At 40.4% G+C, this 20,668-nt stretch overlaps 1 protein-coding gene across 1 annotated transcript in view; it reads left to right on the forward strand.

Annotated features, from left to right (window-relative positions):
• The first annotated feature begins 15,613 nt into the window (after window positions 1-15,613).
• Window positions 15,614-20,668, forward strand: part of LYPLA1 (lysophospholipase 1) — a 33,659-nt gene continuing 28,604 nt past the window's right edge. The window contains exons 1-2 of the mRNA XM_037506617.1: window positions 15,614-15,766; window positions 16,600-16,631. Of these exons, the coding sequence (XP_037362514.1) occupies window positions 15,698-15,766; window positions 16,600-16,631 (101 nt within the window). The 5' untranslated portion in view covers window positions 15,614-15,697. The remainder of the gene's footprint in view (window positions 15,767-16,599; window positions 16,632-20,668) is intronic.

Raw genomic sequence — 20,668 nt, forward strand, 5'->3', positions numbered from 1 at the left:
AAATGCAAATCAAAACTACCATGAGATACCATCTTACCCCATTGAGAATGGCACATGTTAAAAAAAACTAGCAACAATAAATGTTGGCGAGGATGTGGAGAAAAAGGAACTCTCCTGCACTGTTGGTGGAAGTGCAAAGTGGTCCAACCACTATGGAGAGTTAAGTGGAGATTTCTTGACCTACTAAACATAGAGCTTCCATATGATCCAGCAATTCCACTCCTAGGTATTTACCCAAAGGACACAGAAACATTAATTCCAAAGAGCACCTGCACCCCTATGTTTATAGCAGCACTGTTTACAATAGCTAAGCTTTGGGAACAACCCAAATGCCCAAAAATAGATGACTGGATCAAGAAGATGTGGTATATATACACCATGGAATATTACTCAGCATTCAAAAAAGATATACACATGCAATTTGCAGCAACATGGATGGTGCTGGAAGGGATCATGCTCAGCAAAATAAGCCAGAAAGAAAAAGAAAAATACCGGATGGTCTCACTCATAGCAGGAATCTAGAAAACTTAAATAAGGGACCAGGAAAATGAATAACTATAAGAATGTGAAAATCAAAATCAACAAGCAAAATAAACTAGAGACACTCTATGGGGGCTTGGGGGTGGGGAGGGGAGGGATCGTGGTCAAAGTAAGGGGGTTGTAATTGTATGGGGAATATAAAAATAAAATTTATTTAAAAAAAAATTTAGGGGGCCTCCCCAGTGGCGCAGCAGTTGAGCGCTGGGTTGGGAAGCTGCCCACAGCCTCTGCAGTGCTGGTTCGATCCCTGGCTGCTCCCCTGCCACCAGAGGAGGGTCCCACATGGCTCGCAGTCCTCTCCTGCCGTCCACACTCCCCTCAGCAGTGTACTTCGGTCCTTCTGCCTGCTCTGCTCCCTGCTCTGGCTCTGGTGAATTCTCTCACCCTTCCGTGCTTCTCACTGTACCCAGTGCTTGTATAAATAAATAAATAAATCTTTAAAAAAAATTAAAAACCCTTCTTTGATTGCTGAGTAATATTCCATTGTGTATATGCACCACATCTTCTTGATCCAGTCATCTATTATTGGGCATTTGGGCTGTTTCCATAGCTTAGCTATTGTAAATAGTGCTGCTATAAATATAGGCGTGCAGGTGCCCTATGGAATTAATGTTTCTGTGTCCTTTGGGTTAATACCTAGGAGTGGAATTGCTGAATCATATGGAAGCTCTATCTTTAGTAGGTCAAGAAATCTCCACACAGCTTTCCATAGTGGTTGGACCACTTTGCACTTCCACCAACAGTGCAGGAGTGTTCCTTTTTCTCTGCAACCTAGCCAATATTTGTTGTTGCTAGTTTTTTTAATGTGTCATTCTCATTGGTGTAAGATGGTATCTCATTGCAGTTTTGATTTGCATTTCACATGCAGTTTGCAGCAACATGGATGGAGCTAGAAGGGTCATGCTTAACGAAATAAGTCAGAAAGAAAAAGAAAAGTACCGGATGGTCTTACTCATAGCAGGAATTTAGAAAACTTAAATAAGAGACCAGGAAAAAGACTAATCAATACAAAGTAAAAATCAAAATCAACAAGCAACCATAAATCAGAGACACACTGTGGGGGTAGGGGCTGGGAGAGGAAGGACTAGAGTCAAAATAAGGGGGGGTGCAAAGGTATGGGGAATATAAACATAATGAAAATGCATACATTGTGCAAAGATGACAAATGATTTAAGAATTATATAAAATAAAATATTTTAAAAAATTAAAAAACCCTCTAACTAGGATAAATGAAAGGGGTTATACGTACGTACACCCAGACATAAGTACGTATGTATGTATGTACCCAGATGTACGTACACCCATTACAGTTCAATACTAAAATCTGAAAATGTATATTCAAAAGAATTGAAAACAGGAACTCAAACAGATATTTGCATATTTATGTTTATTGCAGCAATATTCACAAAAACCAAGGTGTAAGACCACAGGTGTCACATATTTAAAATGTACAATCAAAGAGAGTTATGCAATCATTATCATTATCCAGTTTTAGAAAATTTGTCTCCCACAACGGAAAGCCTATATCCATTTAGCATCACCCCATTTCCTTCTAACTCCTCCCAATCCCCTGGCCCTAGGCAACCATCAGTCTACTTTCTGTCTCTATGGAGCTACCAGTTCTGGACATTTCACATAAATGCATCATACAATATATGGTCTTTGATTGGCTTACTTCACTTACTATGGTTATCGATGTTGTAGCATGTGTCATTTCTGTTCACTGCTCAGTGATACTCCATTGTGTGGCTATACCATATTTTGTTTATTCATTAATTAGTGATGAACATTTGGGCTGTTTACACTTTGGAGCTTTTGTGAATCAATATGCTATGCTGTGAGCATATCAGGTTTTTGTGAGGACATATGCTTACCATTATCTTTGATATATACCTGGAAGTGGAGTTTCTGTGTCAGATGATAACTTTATGCTGAATATTTTGAGGAACTGCCAGCTGCACCATTTTACATTCCCATTGCCGGGTAGGAGTGTTCCCATTTTTCTATGTCCTTGCCAACATTTGTTATCTGTCTTTTCTATTATAGCCATCCAAGTAGATGGGAAATAGTATCTGAAATAGTATCTCGGTTTTTTCCCCAGACAAAACTTCTTCAAATGTTTACTTTGTTTTTCCACTTAAAGGGACAGAATAAAGGCTAAAAAGTAAGAAAAGCAGAACAGCTTTCAAGAAACTTAGTTTTTCTTTACAGGCAAGAACACAATATTTATGATTTTTTTTCCCAGTCTAGGGGTGTTCTTTTCCTAAGTACAAGCATTAATGAAATATTAATAGGTTGTAACTCTAACCGAGAAATCTATTTAACCAGCTGAGACTATTTTTTTCTCTTATGTACAAATGAAATAAATGACAGTCTTTCATTTGTAGAACCATATTAAAGCATTCTTGTTACACTTTAACACTAAGCTATTAGAGACTCATCTTTAAAAACAAAAACAAAACTAGGGAGACTGAACTTGAAATCTTACCAAATACACGATAGTTAATATCACACTCATGGGGCCTCCCTGTGGCTAAAGGGGTTAAGATGCAGCACTGTGAAGCAATCCGCACCCACTGCAGCATGAGTTTAATCCTGGGCCAGGGAGGTGACCCACACCGCGCAGCAGACCTCTCCTGACTTGCCTGTTGCTGCCCTCAGCAGTGTATTTCAGTCAGTCTGCCTGTTCTGCTCACCACTCTGTCTCTGGTGAATCCTCTCACCCCCAACACCTCTGGCCTGGACCCCAGTTCTTGTATGCATAAATAAATAAATCTTTTTAAAAAATCACACTCATGCTATAATCATAATCCTGTATTTAGAAATACTTTTCAACTTTTACAACCACCAAGAAGAATAGATAGTAATGTATTTCAGTGGGATCTGGAGAGAGCTTAAAGGGGGAGAAGGAGGACTGAATATATATTTTTTCCTAAAAGGTTAGTAGTCTACTCTGAAGAATGATGTTCCATTTTTTGAAAATCACTTAGCATGTATGGTTTCTTTGTCCAAAATGAAAGCTGTGCAAATTATACACATTCATGCAAAGACGAAAAAGGTAAAAATGGATTCCTTTTGCAGTTATTAGTAACAGATATATTCAGGAGCACCTGGACAGGACTCCCTCCACCACAACCATTGGGTAAGATAATATAAAATCAGATAACTGTAAGTTAACTAAAGTTTTTAACGTTCCAATTTAAATGAAGTAGTTCTGTTTTTTTTTTTTTAATTAAGGTAACATTGGTTTACAACATTGTATATCTTTGAAAAGCAGATGAGTAAATGAAAAGCACAGCCACAGATACGGAGAAAGAATTTTCAAAAATCTGTCTGACAAAGTACTTGTGTCTAGAATGTATATCCTTATAATTCAAAATATAAACTTATAAAAATAAGTCTAAAAACTCAGTAATAATAAGACAGACAACCCAGTGAAAGCATGGACAAAACAGGTTTTGCTAGTTATGTAAAATAATTATTTTGGAACAGGTTTTTGAAGGTTCTTAAAGAGTTAAATCTCGCCATTCATATCACCCAGGAACTGCCCCCCCCCAGAAATTGTATGCACATATTTAAATGACAACTTGTACAAGATTGTTTATAGCAGCATATTTTTTTTTTTGTGATAGCCAAAAACTGGAACCAACTCAAAAGTTCATCAGCTGAACAGATTTAAAAAATATGGTAGACCGACATAATGGAATGCTACTTAGAAAAAAACAAATGAGCAACTAATTCAGCATGGGTAAATCTCTAATCAACTATGTCCAGTAAAGAAATACTAGAAAACAAAAGAGAATCTATTGCGACAAAATAATCAGAGGTTCCCTGGGGATGTGGCACAGGAGGAGGAAACTCGCCCGCTGCTCCCCTCAGCACTATATTTCAGTCGATCTGCCTGTTCTATTCCCCACTCTGTCTCTGGTGAATCCTCTTACCCCCACACTTCTGGCCAGTACCCCAGTTCTTATATACATAAACAAATCTTTAAAAAAAAAGCATAAGAAAAATTTGTCTGTGATGGATGCATTCATTATTTTGATTGTGGTGATAGTTTCAGGAGTATAGACTAATACAAAATTCATCAAATTATACACTTAAAATATGTGCAGTTCATGTGTATCACTTATATGTCAATAAAACTGCTGAAAGACATAACACGATATTTTGAAGTTGTTAAATTTCTTCGAAAGGTCTTTTGTAATTTGTTGTTTTAATTCAATACTGCTTTGGAAATCAGCTTATGCTGATATGTTTATATATTGAAACATTTTTACCTTTGTATAATATCTCATTGTACGAACATAACACAGTGAATTTATCCATTTTCCTATTGATGAGCATTTAACTAGTTCTCAGTTTTTCACTTTACAAAGTATTTTGCTGTTAATAGTCCTATATGCCTCTCTGTGCACACATCTGTGAAGCTTTCCAAAGCGTACTCTCAGAGTAGAAGTGTTGTGTCGTAATTATTCACATCTGAAACTTTATAAGATTTTCCCAAATTGTCCTTGAGCATCATTTCCCTGTATACTCCCATTAGCTGTGTATGCAATGTAACCCTGTTCTGTTCTTTCCAATAATAAGAACCTAAAGTAGTAAATTGTATTTATGTGCATTTCTTTAATTATTAGAAAAGTGTACTTCTTTGTTTTAGTCATTTGCATGTGTCCTTCTGGAAACTGTCTAAAATTTGGTGGGGTTGTAACAGGGACCCCACAGGGCCAGGAGGCTGAGTGGTAGCAACGGTTGCCACCCCGTTGCTCCAGTGTGTGCAGGGTCAGGCCAGCACAGGAGCCTCAGAAAGCAGCAGAAGCAGTGAGCATTTCACCCCCTCTCCCAGAGCAAGCAACCCCACTGGGGTTCCGAACAGCTTTGCTTGGCAGCCTGCCTTGACCTGCTGCCTACAGGCATTCCCCTTCCCTTGTAGCAGCCAAAAAACCGGCTGGGCCAGGAGGATTTGAAAGCTACCAGCAGAGGTGGCAGCAACTTTGGTTCCACGCCCAGTGGCTCCATGCCATACTGCCTCTCTTGGGCTGCATCTGCAAAGATTGCAGATTCCACAGCAAGCTAGACCTGGGGATCCCACAGCAGCTACTGTTCTGGACAACATGGTGTGCTTCCAACAGAGCCCAGCCCGCAGCTGGTAGGAACCATGTCCCAGTGCTGTTGCAGCCCCTACCACCCACACTGCTATGTTTTCCCTTTTGTATTGTGAAACATTGTTGCTTATGGGTATGACAATAAGGGGCTTGTTGGATTGATCACTGTAGAAATGGTGAGGAGAGTTGAAAGTTGGGAAATTTAAGCCAGATCCTCATGGCAAAACCTGCTTTTCCCTTCTTCCTGAGTGGTGGAGCATGCTGTCTTTGTTGGGGCTCAGGCCAGCTGCCTCAGCCAACAGCCTGTGGGTGATCCCCCTCTCCCAGCCCCAGTGTGTACAGTGGTGACAGGCATTTTACTGCCCATAGCCCCCAGTGGCTGACCCAGGATGCTCTAAAGCTGCCTTAGTATGCTGTCAATGGACAGTCCCTCTCCTGGTGCCAACCCTGAAACCATGGGAGCCCTGAGAGGTGGGGCACTGGGAGGTGGAGGCACCCTAAGTTCTACAACTCCCAGTTTGTGGCTACAGGGAGAAATGTTGGTGTACTCCCAGTGGAGCCTAGCCTGCAGCAGCTGGGCCCCATGTCTCAGTGCTACTGCAGGCAACCTGCACCTGCCCACCCCCACCACCTGGTTACACCCAGTCAAGCTAAGGTGGTACTGGTTACAGTGTGCCTCTGGCTCCCACCAAGGCCAGCTCCAGTTGTGGCACCTCAGAGCCCACTGACCCAGAGCCTGCCCTGACCTCAGTCCAGGTTGGGTCTGGGCAGGTAGCGGGCTTTTCCCTTTTGTGTCTGGTGCCAGGATGGTAAGTGGACCATTCAAGTTTAAGCTCCTCAGCTGTCAATCAAGGGCTTGAACTGATAGGAACAAGTTGATTGGTGCTTAACAGTTAAGACTGAAAAACAGTGTCATCAGATTTAAAGGGTGGGGGACCTTTAAGAAGGTATAAGCACAACAGGAGCCGATTTGGGATTGACTCAGCAGTCAGTCTCCAAAGAAGAAGCATTGAGCAGATGACCTCTGTGGGGTTCTAAAACCTCTGCAGACTCTGAGACCTCTGTAGACCTGCAAACTTCCACAGACCTACAGATCTCACAGACCATCACAGAGAGCTGGCCACTGAGCCTGCCTCTGTGACATCACATACAAGGAGCACCAGTGGCTTGGGCCCAGTGTCTCAAAGAACTGTTGGCCATTGGTTCATACCAATAGCTCACACAATGCTATTAACACTGGCATCTCTGACACTTCCTCATAGTGACTGGAGCTGACTGGCTGTCTACTGACCAGTTACCATCTCCCTGTGTCCAGCCACCTTTGAGAGCTGTCCACCACTTCTGATCATCTGGCATTGCCTCCTGGTGCTGTTGCTTCCATTGCTATCTAGTCCTGTGTCCTGTGCTGTCTAGCCAAGGCCTTCAGACTGTTGCTGTGAGCTGCTGCAGTGTCACCTCAACCTGTGAGTAGCTCCAGCTGCCACTATGAGTTGGATCCTGGCTCATTGCTTACCAATGTGCCACCAACTATAGGCTCTCATTGACAGGACAGTGCCATCTTGTATGAATGGCCTTTATTTGGGACTGCCGGGTACTGCAGACACTATCTGGGGTGAGACAGCCTATCACTTGTGGACTTAGAAACTCTTTGGTTTCCCCAATTTCTTTTCTGTTTAATAAACCTCATTGTAGTTGCTCCCTGAGCCTAAGTCTTCTGGTAAATAGTCGTACATGGGTGAGGACCCACAGAGAGTGACCTGTCCCCAACTCGGCACTGTTCTTTGATATTGTTTTAGTACAGTTTTAGGGGGAATATTGGAAGAACTAGTTGAATTTTCTTCCAGATGCAGCCAGTCAGCTGATAGCATTTGCTGAAAAATTTTCTTTTTACTGATTTGAAAGGCTGCTCTTTATGTGTACCTGTTTCTCCCATGTGGTTTTTTCCCCTGGGAGAGTTAATTCTGCTCTAGAAATAAATTCACGCATCTAGAGTGTTCCATAAATGATCAGATCTGCTTGTCCTTTCCTGTGTTGGTAATTGGCTATGGTAACTTCTGTAATACTAGATGATGTCAACCTCAAACAATAAGGTAACGATATTAGCCAACAAAATATGATATAGCAGAAAAAGTTGGAGGAGATGCTTTGAAAGAAAGTTTATGGTGGAGACAAAGAATATGAAGTGGTGAAGGTATTTATTGCAGGTAAGAATTGTTTGATATTGTTGGATCAGCATGAAACCTTCCTTTCTCCTGCTGGGATCTACAACTGACAAGTGGTAGGGTGTGAGAACTTTCTTTTCAGGGCTTGCTGGCTCCATTTTGAATAAGGTTTTCCTTTATTTTCATAATATTTACCATGAGGAAAAACTTTTTCCTCTACTCTCTCAGGTTCATTGGCTGAAGCTCAGCAAGTAGAACTGTCAAAAGACATAAACAGGAGGATAGATTATTTTATATGCGTATGGAGAGCAGGGTGCTCATTAAAATGACATTTGTGGAGAATGACAAGATAAAAGGAAAGATGTTTTGAGCTTCCAGAGGTGTAAATTGTGGGAGGGTAAATATATGGGGGAACTAATGGAAGACAAGGGTTATTTGATAAAGTTTGTTATACAGGCCCATCTTGGCACTAACTTTTCATCTTCATGGCTTATAAAATGTGTCCAGGGACAGGGAATTTACAGCAATACTAATTTCTCAGATGTTTATGTTCTTAGATAAAAGAAGTTCTGAGAAGGTTTGTATCTACATCTATTGATTTTCAGTGATCCTAACTGAAAGCAATTCATATGCTAAGTGGCATATTTTGGTGTGGCATATTCTAATCCCCTTTTTTTTTCTTTTTTTCTTTTTTTTTTTTTGAGGCATGTTTATTTATTTATTTGTTTGTTTGTTTGTTTATACAAGCACTGGGTACAGTCAGAAGCGCGGGAGGGTGAGAGAATTCACCAGAGCCAGAGCGGGGAGCAGAGCAGGCAGAAGGACCCAAGTACACTGCTGAGGGGAGCAGCGGGCGGCAGGAGAGGTCTGCGCGCCATGTGGGACCCTCCTCCAGTGGCCGGGGAGCAGCCGGGGATGGAACCGGCGCCGCAGAGGCCGCGGGCAGCTTCGCAACCCAGCGCTCAACCGCTGCGCCACCGGGGAGGCCCTCTAATCCCCTTTTATATCAAAGTTCAGTAGAGTTAGTAGCGCCAATTTCACTATTACTTTTTTTTTTTAAAGATTTTTTATTTTTATTTATTTATACAAGCACTGGGTACAGTCAGAAGCGCGGGAGGGTGAGAGAATTCACCAGAGCCAGAGCCGGGAGCAGAGCAGGCAGAAGGACCAAAGCACACTGCTGAGGGGAGCAGCGGGCCGCAGGAGAGGTCTGCGCGCCATGTGGGACCCTCCTCGGGTGGCCGGGGAGCGGCCGGGGAGCGGCCGGGGATTGAACCATCCTTGCAGAGGCTGCGGGCAGCTTCGCAACCCAGCGCTCAACCGCTGCGCCACCAGGGAGGCCCTCACTATTACTTTTTAAAATGATTTTTTGGGTAACCCTGCATATTTATTCTGTCATGTTTATTAACTTTAGAATTATTTTATAAAAATTAAAAATCATTAGGATATTCATGAGTAATTTTTATTAAAGTATGAAATATTGGAATTTTAATTGGGAGAACTTGCATTGGTAAAATAATTATGACTATATTAATAACCTTATAATATTGCATATTCCCACCAATTATTTGTCTTTTCTGTACGTTGGTAGTTTCATATTTTGTCTGATATAGGTCTCATACACTCTTTTAAATTTTGCCTAAAAATATTTTAAAACTTCTAATGTGAATATTTTTTCTTCTGTTAGATAATTCTAAGCAGCTTTTGTTTGTATTTAATAAAGCATTCTATTTTTGTATATTGATTTAGTAACTGGATATATTTGCAGAATTTTTCTTAGTATGTAGTTGTTCGTTGTAATTTCTAATATTCCTTTGTATCTGTACTCTATCTATAGTAATTTCTCCTCTTTCATTTCTAATTCTGTTGATTAATGGTTTCTCTCTTCCTTTCTTCTTGAAGAGGCAAATATTAGTTTCACTGATCTTTTGTAAATTCTTTTTTGCTTCTATTTCACTTATTCCGCTCTAATATTTTATCTCCTTCCTTCTACTAGGTTTAGATCTTGCTTGTACTATTTTATTTGGAATTTTTCTTACTTCTTAATATGAACCTGTACTGCAATTATTTTCCTTCTTGAAACCATATTTGTTGCATTCCATAACTTCTGATAACATGTATCCTCATTTTCATTGGCCTCAAGGTAATTTTTGATTTTTGTTTTAATTTTCTCTTTAACACAGTAGTTGTTAAGAAGCATGTTGTTTAATCTCTATGTGTTTACAGTTTTTCCATTTTTTTGTTAAGCTTTATGGCATTATGATCAAAAAGAGTGCTTTGTATTATTTTAATCTTCATAAGTTTATGGTCAATTGACTTATGTTCCCACATATGGTCTATTCATGAGAATATCCCATGCATACTTGAAAAAATATATATATACTCTGGTTTTTGTGGGGAGTGTTGTGCAGTTATCTGTGAATCCTATTTGGTCTAGCTCATCATTTAAAGCTATTGTTTCCTTATTTATTCCATATTTTGTTGATCTGCCCATGTTTATAAGTGGATTATTAAAATCTTCTAGTATTACCAGGTTGTTGTCAATCTCTCTCTTTAGTCCTGTTAATAATTGCTTTCTTTAGTCCTATTAATAATCTTGATGCTTCATCATTTGGTGGATGGATGTTTAAAATGTTATTTATTCTTTTTGTATTAAGTCCTTAATCATCATATAATGTCTGTCTATCTCTTTTAACCTTTTAAAATGATCAATCTATTTTATCTAATACAAGTTCAGCTGTCTTAACTTTTTTTTTTTAAAGATTTATTTATTTATTTATTTATTTATTTATTTATTTATTTATTTATTTATATAAGAACCGGGGTATAGTCAGAAGCATGGGAGGGTGAGAGAATTCACCAGAGCCAGAGCGGGGAACAGAACAGACAGACCGATGAAATACACTGCTGAGGGGAGCAGCAGGCGTGGCAGGAGAAGTCTGCACAAGGGCCGGGGATAGAACAGGCGCAGCAGAGGCTGCGGGCAGCTTTGCAGCCCAGGGCTCAATGGCTGCGCCACGGGGGGAGATCCTGTCTTAACTTTTTTGATTACCACTTCTTTGCAGCATTGTTTTCCAGCCTTTAAGTCTGTTGCTGTCTGTGGTCATAAAGATGAATTTCTCAGAAACTATAGAAGGTTGGCCTTTGTTTTATAATCTATTCAGCCACTCTCTACCTTTTAAGTGGTGAATTCAAGCCATTTGTATTTAAGGTGATTATAGAGACATAAATGCTTATCACCAGTTTTCTTTTTTGTATTTTTTTTTAGCCTGTTTTGTCTTTTTGTTTTTTGATATCTTTCTTTTATATTTTGTTTGGACCCATTTTCATTGTCTTATGTGTTTCCTTGTACTGATTTTTGACTTGTGACCTGTTAAATAGCTTGACTCAAACTCATTCTAATGGTCCACATCTTTACTCTTCTTTTGAGCCATGTTGTGTAAGTCAGTTGTCTAAATAGGATGAATTTTGTCGTCGTTTTATAATAGTACCTTTACTAATTCTTTCAAGTCTGACTTTGGTGTTGATATGTTCTTTTAGTTTTTATTTTTCTGTGAAGCATCTTCCCCCTCATTCTTTCTTGACTATTAGTTGGAGGGATAAAATATTTTAGGTTGGAAATCTTTTTTTTTTGAGGCTTTAAATATTTACTGCCATTGCCTTCTTGTGTGCAAGGTTTCCACTGAGACATTCGGAGTCTAATAGACTTTCCCTTGTAGGTAACTTTTCCCTCTCTCAATTATTTCAGTAATTTTTCCTTGTTAGTTTTCAACAGATTGATTATAGTATCTTGAGGTGTGTCTGTTTGGTATTAATTTGGAACTCTTATGTTAGGATTGCTGGTTCCTTTCCCAGATTAGGGAGTTTCTAGGCTTCACTTCTTTAAAAATTTCCTATGCCTTTCTCTTCCTTGTCTCCCTTGGGATCCTCATGATACATCTATTATTTCTCTTTAAATTATCCTAGGGAGATCTTACACTGTTTTAATTTTCGTTTACTATTTTTTTTTTTTTACAGTTCTATATGGGTGTTTTCCACTACAGGCATTCAATTTTGCTGATTCTATTTGTTACTTGTTTTTGTCAACTATTGAGGCCCTCTAATGTATTTTTCAACCACTTATAATATTCTTCAGATCCATTAACTCTACTTGTATCAATCTCATATTTTCTCTATCTTTATTTGTATTTTTGCTTTTGTTGTTTCTTTGTTCTTATTTTGTCAAGCATCGTTATAACTTTTTCCTCAAGGCAGAATCTGTATTTCTGCAGTATTAAAACTTCCTTTGTGGTGTTTTTGTTACAGCATTTGTAGGATTTTCTTCTGTTTCCTCATTTGTAGTTTGTGTGGAGATAAAGAGCTGCTTCTTATGGTCTTGATAAGTTAGCTTTATACCATGCCCACAGGCATCTGGGTATATTCCTAGTTTGTTTGTTTTTTTTTAACCTAGGATCCTTAGGTGTTTGTCGTTTTGTACACTGAACCCTCCATACCTGTTCATATGATGGGGCACTACTAGCAATAGGGGTAGTAGATAGGAACTGGGGCAGGAAGGCACCAAACTGTTACCTCCAATGAGTGCTAAGGATTGATGCTTTTTAAGATGCCACTGGAGGGTAGGAAGCCATATTGTTTCTCTTCCATCAGTCAACTCCTAAGCCAAAACATCCTGAACAATCTCATGCCAGCCTCAACCACTGAGTTGTGGTTGAGCAGTAGAGGTAACCGGGAGGGCATTATGGTTGAGACAGGGTCACAGGCTGTGATTTCTTTACTTCTCCTTTCAAGTGTGGAGATTTGTTAGGTTTTTGAACTCTGGTTAATGGCAATATAACATTTTGTTGTTACCTCGGCTTTGACCCTGGATATAAAGCAGATGTTTTACACAACACAGGTGCAGGTTACAGATGATAGTCTATTATGTAAGGGACATGACCTGATGTAGCCCTCTTCAGTGCAGACTCCAGCTATTCTTTTTTAGGAGTCTCAACACAAGGTGACAATCTCCAGCTCACACAGACACCACCACACTAACAATCACTAAGATTATCCACTCAGACTTCCCACTTTAGGGGTGGAGGGCATTTAACTTCCCTGCTCAGAGTGCCTGGCTTGCTGCTATGTGATTACAGGCATCTATCTACTAATTTAGCATTCTACTATAATTCTGCTGTGGTACACCCTCCATCCCATGTACTACATCTGTATACTCCCTTCTCAAGTATAGACCCTAGGTTCTAAAGTCCCCAGTGTGGGCATGAATCTTTCAGTCAACAATAGCAAAGAGGCTCCATATAGCAGCTGCCTCTCCTTTTTTGGGGGTTGAACTGCCTGTTATCACTCTGAACACAACTGAATTACAGTTTTCCTGTCCCTTTCCACATTCTGTCCCTCTTGATGCATATAATACTAATCTGTTTATCACTTGGAGTCACTGTGCTTTGTTTAGGTGTAATTTGGTTATAAACATGAGGAGGCGGTGAGTGCATTTATCCACCATTTTGCTGGACTCCCCTGGTTAGCAATTTTTAAGATTTTTTTAATTTCCCTTGTGCAATCATCTGAAAATAATTGTTGGGGTACAACTGAGTAAGTTAATAACTAAGCCCCCTCTCCTGACCCAGCAGGCAGATTTGAGAGGCTGGAATAGATTAGGGAATGGATAAGACTGTCTTGGGAACAAGCCAAAAAACTGACCACCATGACCAGAAAAAACAGCTCCAGGAATGCAGAAGCAGAGGTCAGAACACATTTTTGTGTCAAAGGCAGAGACCAGACATCCCAGGAAGTAACTGGTGCCCCAAATTAGAAAACCTGAGAAAATAGAGTATAAAAGAGAGTCTCAAATTCTCCTTCTAGCACAGACTTCTTGCGTCGCACCCACTGCTTTTCTTTGCATTGTATTTCAATATTCCACTTGTTCTGTTCTCCACTCTGTCTGGTGAATTCTTTCATCCCTGTGTCTCCAGCATTACCCTGATCTTCTCCCCATAACAATTAATTTTGTCACATTTCAATTACTATATTTATTTCATTCCTTTGCTGGAGAAGAGAAAGAGGAATTAACTAGAATAAGGCTCCTTTGAGGATGTAGTGCTCTGGTGAACTTTGGAAAAATAGTAGTACTTGGGTTGAGAAAAACAGGAGGGTGGTTGCAATACATCAAATAGCACTTCCTACCTCCCACTAGTGGAAATTAATAGAAACAATAGGTATCCCCCAGAACTCTACATATTCCAGTCATAGGAAAGTTCATGTATTTCTCACTTAAAACATGCGGTAGGAACTAGAGATAATTTTATTTTCTCTATTACCATCACAGTGTAAACGCCTGATATAAATGTATACTGCTACTAAAAATGTCAGTCACATCATCATAATTTTCAGTAAATCAGCTTCACTTTATCATTTTTGAGAAACATTATTAACATTTTCAGCATTTAAATCCAAGAATGGTAAAAAGTTCTATGAATAAGACCCCACCCCAATCTTTCAGTATTCTGCATATGAATTAAAGTGGAGTTTTATTTTTTAAGCCTTTTGTTCTTTAGCTTCCCGCCCTATATTACATCGAACATCCTACATATATATATTCCCTGTTTCTCACTTGTCACTGATTTATTATAAAGTATACAAATCAGGGCCTCCCTGGTGGCGCAAGAGGTTAATCACTGCATTATGAAGCAATCCACAACTTCTGCAGCAAGAGTTTGATCCCTGGCCAGGGAGCAACCCACCTGGCGCAGCAGACCTCTGCTGGCCTGCTGCTCCCCTCAGCAGTGTATTTCATCCCTCTCTGCTCGCGTGTTCTGCTCCCCGCTCTGTCTCTGGTGAATCCTCTCAAGCCCCGCATCTTTGGCCTGTACCCCAGCTCTTGTATGCGTAAAGAAATAAATCTTAAAAAAATATATACAAATCAACAGTCAGGTGGAAGAGGTACATAGAGCAAGGTATGGGGAAAAGGCACAAAGTTTTATTCCCTCTCCAGGCTTGCCATCTCTCCCAGATCCTCCTGTTCACCAGCCCATAAGTTTTGTGAACCCACTTCCTCTCATGATTGTATATATTTCTAAGATTCTCCACGGAATTGTAAACTTCTGAAGGTCACGGCATTTGCCTCTAAGTTTTGTATTCCTTGCCTCCTTCCAGAGCCTACCAAGTTTTTGATAAGCCCAGGAAAGGGGCAGACTAGGGTCATGCTTGAATCACTACACTACTCAGTCAACATCTGTCAATAAAATAGTATATGGGTCAGTTGAGGGAAGTAGTTGGTTGACTCACAGGGACAATAGAACATTTGCCTTTTGGGCTAAAGTTCAAAGACGGGGAGTTAACCACAAATCTGCACACTCGCTTAGTCCCCAGCGGAAACACAACACTGGTCTTCTCAGACCAATCGTTTGACTTTTACAAATGTGTGACCCACACGGAGGAAACAAAGTACCCGGGCCTCGCGGGAGTGGCTCTGGGGCTATTTCTTTTCCCTAAGGTGACTAGAGAGAGGAACATCAGGCCAGGCTCTGGGGACTCCGCGGCCGGCCCGGGCCTGAGAGCGCCGTCCCCAGGGCGGCCCGGACACCCGGAGGGAAGGAGCGCCGCGGGCCGCCCCGCGGAGATCCGAGGGGGCCGGGCAGAGCAGGTCGGCCAGGGTCGCGGCGGCGCCGCAGCCAATCCCGCCGACCGCGGAGCGGGACTTTGTGACGCGCGGCGGGAGGGGAACGGCTGGGAACGAGGCGGGCGCGCGAAGTCGACGGAGGGCGGCGCGGCGCCGCGTTGGCGCGCACGCGCCCGCGGGGGCGAGTCGGGACTCTCCGCTCGCACGCCCTTGGGCCGTGGCCGGGCGCCCTCTCTCCCTTCCGCTTCCGACGCGCGCCGCGTACCAGCCGGTGTATGTGCGGCAATAACATGTCGGCCCCGCTGCCCGCCGTCGTGCCCGCCGCCAGGAAGGCCACAGCTGCGGTGAGCGTCGGCGTCCGGGGCTCGGAGGGGCCGCTCGGCCCGCCGCGGGGTCCGCTCCCGTGCGGGGTGGGCTCCGCAGGCCGTTTGGCCCCCGAGGGGCGGGGCGCGGCGCCCTGGCGGGGGTGGGCTGCGGGGAGGTGTGGTGTCGGCGCCGCCCCGGCCGGACAGCGCTGGGATCTGGGCCGAAGGGTCAGTGCCCTCGCCCCACCCTCCGCCCGGAGCTTCTGCATTGCGGAGCGATTGCGGCCGCGGGCCCCCCCGGGACCCACTGTGACCCCTGCCTACCGGGTCACCGCGTCCGTGGAGACGCTCCCCGACTCGCGGTGACCCTGTAGCATGTTTTTGCCTTGAGAATGGGAGACCTCTTAAGCCCCCAAGAAAATCACTTTATTTTCATGTCTTGCACTCTTGTCCTCAGTGAAAGTAATTTGAATATTTAATGTCTGTAAGATCAGGGATGCCATTTTTCAGGAAACTTGTGTATGAATATCGCAAGCTTATTTTTGCCCGCGAAAACTCCTTTTTGTAATGAGAAAATGTGCGCTATATATGTGATTTTCATGGTTTTCGTTGAGACAAACTTTTTCTTAGAATGTGATCTTTGCCACTTCTTAAGAATGTGTAACTAGGACTTCCAGTGCTAAAACCCCACATTAATTATCTTAGGAACTACAAGGAGAGAAGTAGTTTTGTCTTTAAAGAGAGGTCCATAGCGATTAACTTGAAGGTAGTGTTGTGTAATTCTGGTATCTACTTTGGCAAAGATACAAGTTTGACAATTCTGGGTGGGTTAATTCAGTTACCTTTTATTAATTTTTCCTCTTATCTTACAGGTGATTTTTCTTCATGGACTGGGAGATACAGGGTAAGTAGTGTGTTTAGTTACAGTAATGAAATAGGGCTGCAACTCTATGCAAGTAATCAAAGGTTTAATATTTATGAATGCTTGTATTGTATTATATTAAAAATGGTGCTAGTAGTATTTCTGAAAAGTCCAGAAATAAGGTAGTCTTTTATTTTTTTGAAAAGCACTCGAATTTCTCTCATCATCTTGAATTTTACCCATTTTCAACTCCTGTTTCTGGAACATTAAAATTGCAAACTCCTCCTTGAGTTGCAGTGGGTACTGGATACCAGAGATGGGTGGAATGTTTGTGGAGACAGTGCAATTGAGCTCTCCAGAGGAGTTAAAATTTCAGAACAGGTTTTGAGGAACTATTTGATGTTAATAAGGGGAATAATAGCAATGTGATGTATATAAAACAGTACTTGAGAGATTAGCTGTTCTCTTAAGGGGAAAAAAATCAGTTAAAGGGCAGGGGAGGCCATGAAAAGATTTATTAGGAGGCTTATCATTTTGTTGTGCTGACTTTAGATATATGGATTTATCTTTCACTCAGGCTTTTTAGATAAAATGTGAATGTTGTTACAGAATTGCAAAATTGGGAGAAACTGAAGATGATTAGTCAAGAAATTATCAAATCTTTTAAATAGGTGTTAGTTTAGATTAATTCGTCAAAGTAATCCCTTATATTTCATGATACTAAAGACAGGCACATGACACATACCATGTGTGAAGTCAGAAAATGTTTTAGAACTCTTTCTGGCAGTCAGGTAATCTATGAAAATGACACATCTATTTTGCTATTTGTTTATTTTGCTAAACAGGTTTAAAGAAGCTCTATTTTATAAGCAACCCCCTCTTGCTGCTAAGAGCTGGGGAGGAACTTGGCTATTTTTCAACTTTCCTGATAAAGAGAGCTATGCCTAAAGAATTAGTTCAAGATAAAAAAACTTCAGTGTAGGAAGCTTATTTGTGAACCCAACTTAGCCGGAATCCATACACTGAAAGTAAGAGCAAAAATGATGAATGAAATGAACAGTGTGAGATTTGAAATATTGACTTCCATGACATTTTGACTAAGACAGTTTGACTAGTAAAAAACTAGTCTCCAGTTTTAAAAATACTTTCTGAGTGAGCACTAAAGAAAAGTTGACTCTAGATTAATTCCATAAATATGTGATGAAATTCAGAACCAACCAATATGACAAATGGCAATTTAATGTTTAAAGTACTTTTGGAGAACTAGTTAAAGTACCTTTGTCAGGTTACTTTGGAGGACAATGGAGAAATAAATTGGCAGCTTCTGCTCTTTTCTTGTTAAAGTTCGTTTTGCAGAACCAGCCAAGGTGTGCTGTGTGGTCTTGCAGTCTGTGTTTTTTTAGATTCCTCATGAAAAAAATGTTTTGTGGCTTACCAAGATTGGGAGACCCTGTAAATTCCACATTTTCTTAATTCTAATGTTTCCTTCACATGTCTATTTCTATGATTGCTACTATTCGTACTGCATGTGTATTATGGTGGCAATTTTTTTTTTTTTACTTCATTAAAAGCCTTTTTTCTAGTTGTGCCTCTTATATTTTATTTTAGTGTCTAGGAAATATATGACATATTTTCCTCTTGAAGATTTATAGCGTGTTTAAAACTCTGAAAACTTCTACTGTAAGGAAACAAATCTGACCACCAAAATGTTATTATTCCTAATATGTACAATACTGTGAAACTCATATTCAAAGAATTAAATACCTTTTAAGTCATATTGCATGAGATCACAGTTCTTCCAACATAAAAATGACTTATGTTTATGAAAATGTTTTGTTGAAACTTCAAGATGCAAATATAATTGAGAAGAGAATGAAAAACCAGTTGAACTCCTACAACCCAGATATACCTATTTTTTATAGCATGTTAAAAAATATTCTATTTGAAATGTTTTCAAAGTCATAGAATTGTATGAATAATAATACAGATTCCTCAATCTCTTTTCTCTCTGTTTATTGAATATATTACTGTATTTGCTAAACAATTTTGAGTAAATTGCAGATATCATGATTTTTTTTTTAAACTTTTTTTTTTTAAGATTTATTTATTTATTTATACAAGCACTGGGTACAGTCAGAAGCGTGGGAGGGTGAGAGAGTTCACCAGAGCCAGAGCGGAGAACAGAACAGTCAGACAAAGTACACTGCTGAGGGGAGCAATGGGCGGAAGGAGAGGTCTGTGTGCCATGTGGGACCCTAGACCAGCGGATCCAACTGGCGCTGCAGAGGCTGCGGGCAGCTTCGCAGCCCAGCGCTCAACTGCTGGGCCACAGGGGAGGCGTAATATCATGATTCTTTGTTTCCAAACACTATAGTATTTCTTTCCTAAGTACAGTAGAATTTTTTATGTAACCACATACCTGTTATCAAATTCAGGAAATGTAGCACTTACTTGATATTACCTAATTAATATACTACATACTCAAACTTTATAGGTTGTCCCAGTAAAGTTCTTTTAGTAATCATCATCCCTTCCCCCTCATCCCATCCTGCACCTTCCTCCATCTCCCCCAGTCCAGTTCCCAGTTACACATTGCATTTAATCTTTTCTAATCTGAAACAGTTCCTTACTTAGCTTTTCTTTATTTTCTGACATCTTTGCAGAGATCCGATAGTACCTCAATTTAGGTTTATTTGACATTTCCTCATGATCAGATTCAGTTTATACATTTTTAATGAGTACCATGTAGGTTATATGTCTTAGTTATTGGTTCACATTAGGAAAAATGATGTCCTTTGTCCCAGATTGATACTAACTTGGTTCACTTGATTAAGGTGATGTCTTCTAGGTTTCTCTACAATAGTTGTTTACCCTTTGTAGTTAAAAAGCTGTTGGGTAATACTTTGAGACTATTCAAAGTGCGCATCAAACATCACATCATCCATTGATTCTTGATTACTGTGATGTGGTTTTCTGTCATTCTTTTTATCAGTTTTCATCTCTCTATTAGTGTGGGTTCAGACTTATTTAGTGGGTTTTATTCTGTCATTATTTTAAAAATTTGAAGCCTTTTGAAAATAACTTCAAATTTGCTTAAAAGTTACAGAAATACTATTTTAAACTTTATACTCTTGACCCAGATGACCCAATTATTAACATTTCTGAAACATTTGATAATTACCTATGGACATATTATGCTTCATTGCTGTAATAATCTGTTTGTACAAGGACACGCCTACATAATCACAGTATGAAGCCATTAGTCAAGAAGGTAATTTTTTTTTTTTTAGGATTTATTTATTTACACATACAAGAACTGGGGTACAGGCCAGAGGTGTGGGGGAGTGAGAGGATTCACCAGAGACAGAGTGGGGAGCAGAACAGGCAGACTGACCAAAACACACTGCTGAGGGGAGCAGTGGGCAAGACAGGACAGGTCTGCTGCGCCATGTGGGTCAACTCCTTGGCCGGGATTTAACTGTTGCTACACTGGCTGCAGATAGTTTCATAGTGCTGTGAAGGTAATGTTGATCCAGTACTACCATTACATCTACCAACCCCATTCACATTTCCTTGGTGAGACCCAATAATTTCCTTTATGGGCCCAGGATCCAAATCTACAGTTATGTAATGTACTTAGTTATCTTGCCTCTTCAGTGTCCTTCAGCCTTAAATAGTCTTCTTTTCATGACTTTGACACAGACCTATTACTTTGTAGAATGTCCTTCAGTTTGGATTTACATTATTTCTCCTTCTGAATGAAACCTTTTTGGCAGGAACACCACAGATTTATAACTGTGCTTATTATCTCCATCTATAGTGTAAGGCATAGTATGTTGACTTTGGTGTCTTGCTAGTGATGCTGCATTTTATCACTAGGTTAAGACAGGGTCTTTAGAGTCTTCTTACAAGATTATTAAGTATATTGTATTTCAAAATATTTTACAATATTTTCAATACTGTGAAATATCTATTTCTGACCACATTTTCACCATTGAATTTAGCATCCATAAGTGATTTTTTTCCTGAAACTTGGTGTGATAGTTGCTAAACAGTGATCTTTTAAGAATTAATTGTAG

Source organism: Talpa occidentalis, unplaced genomic scaffold, assembly GCF_014898055.3.
Source record: "Talpa occidentalis isolate TD23 unplaced genomic scaffold, MPIMG_talOcc4v2.1, whole genome shotgun sequence".
NCBI lineage: Eukaryota > Metazoa > Chordata > Mammalia > Eulipotyphla > Talpidae > Talpa > Talpa occidentalis.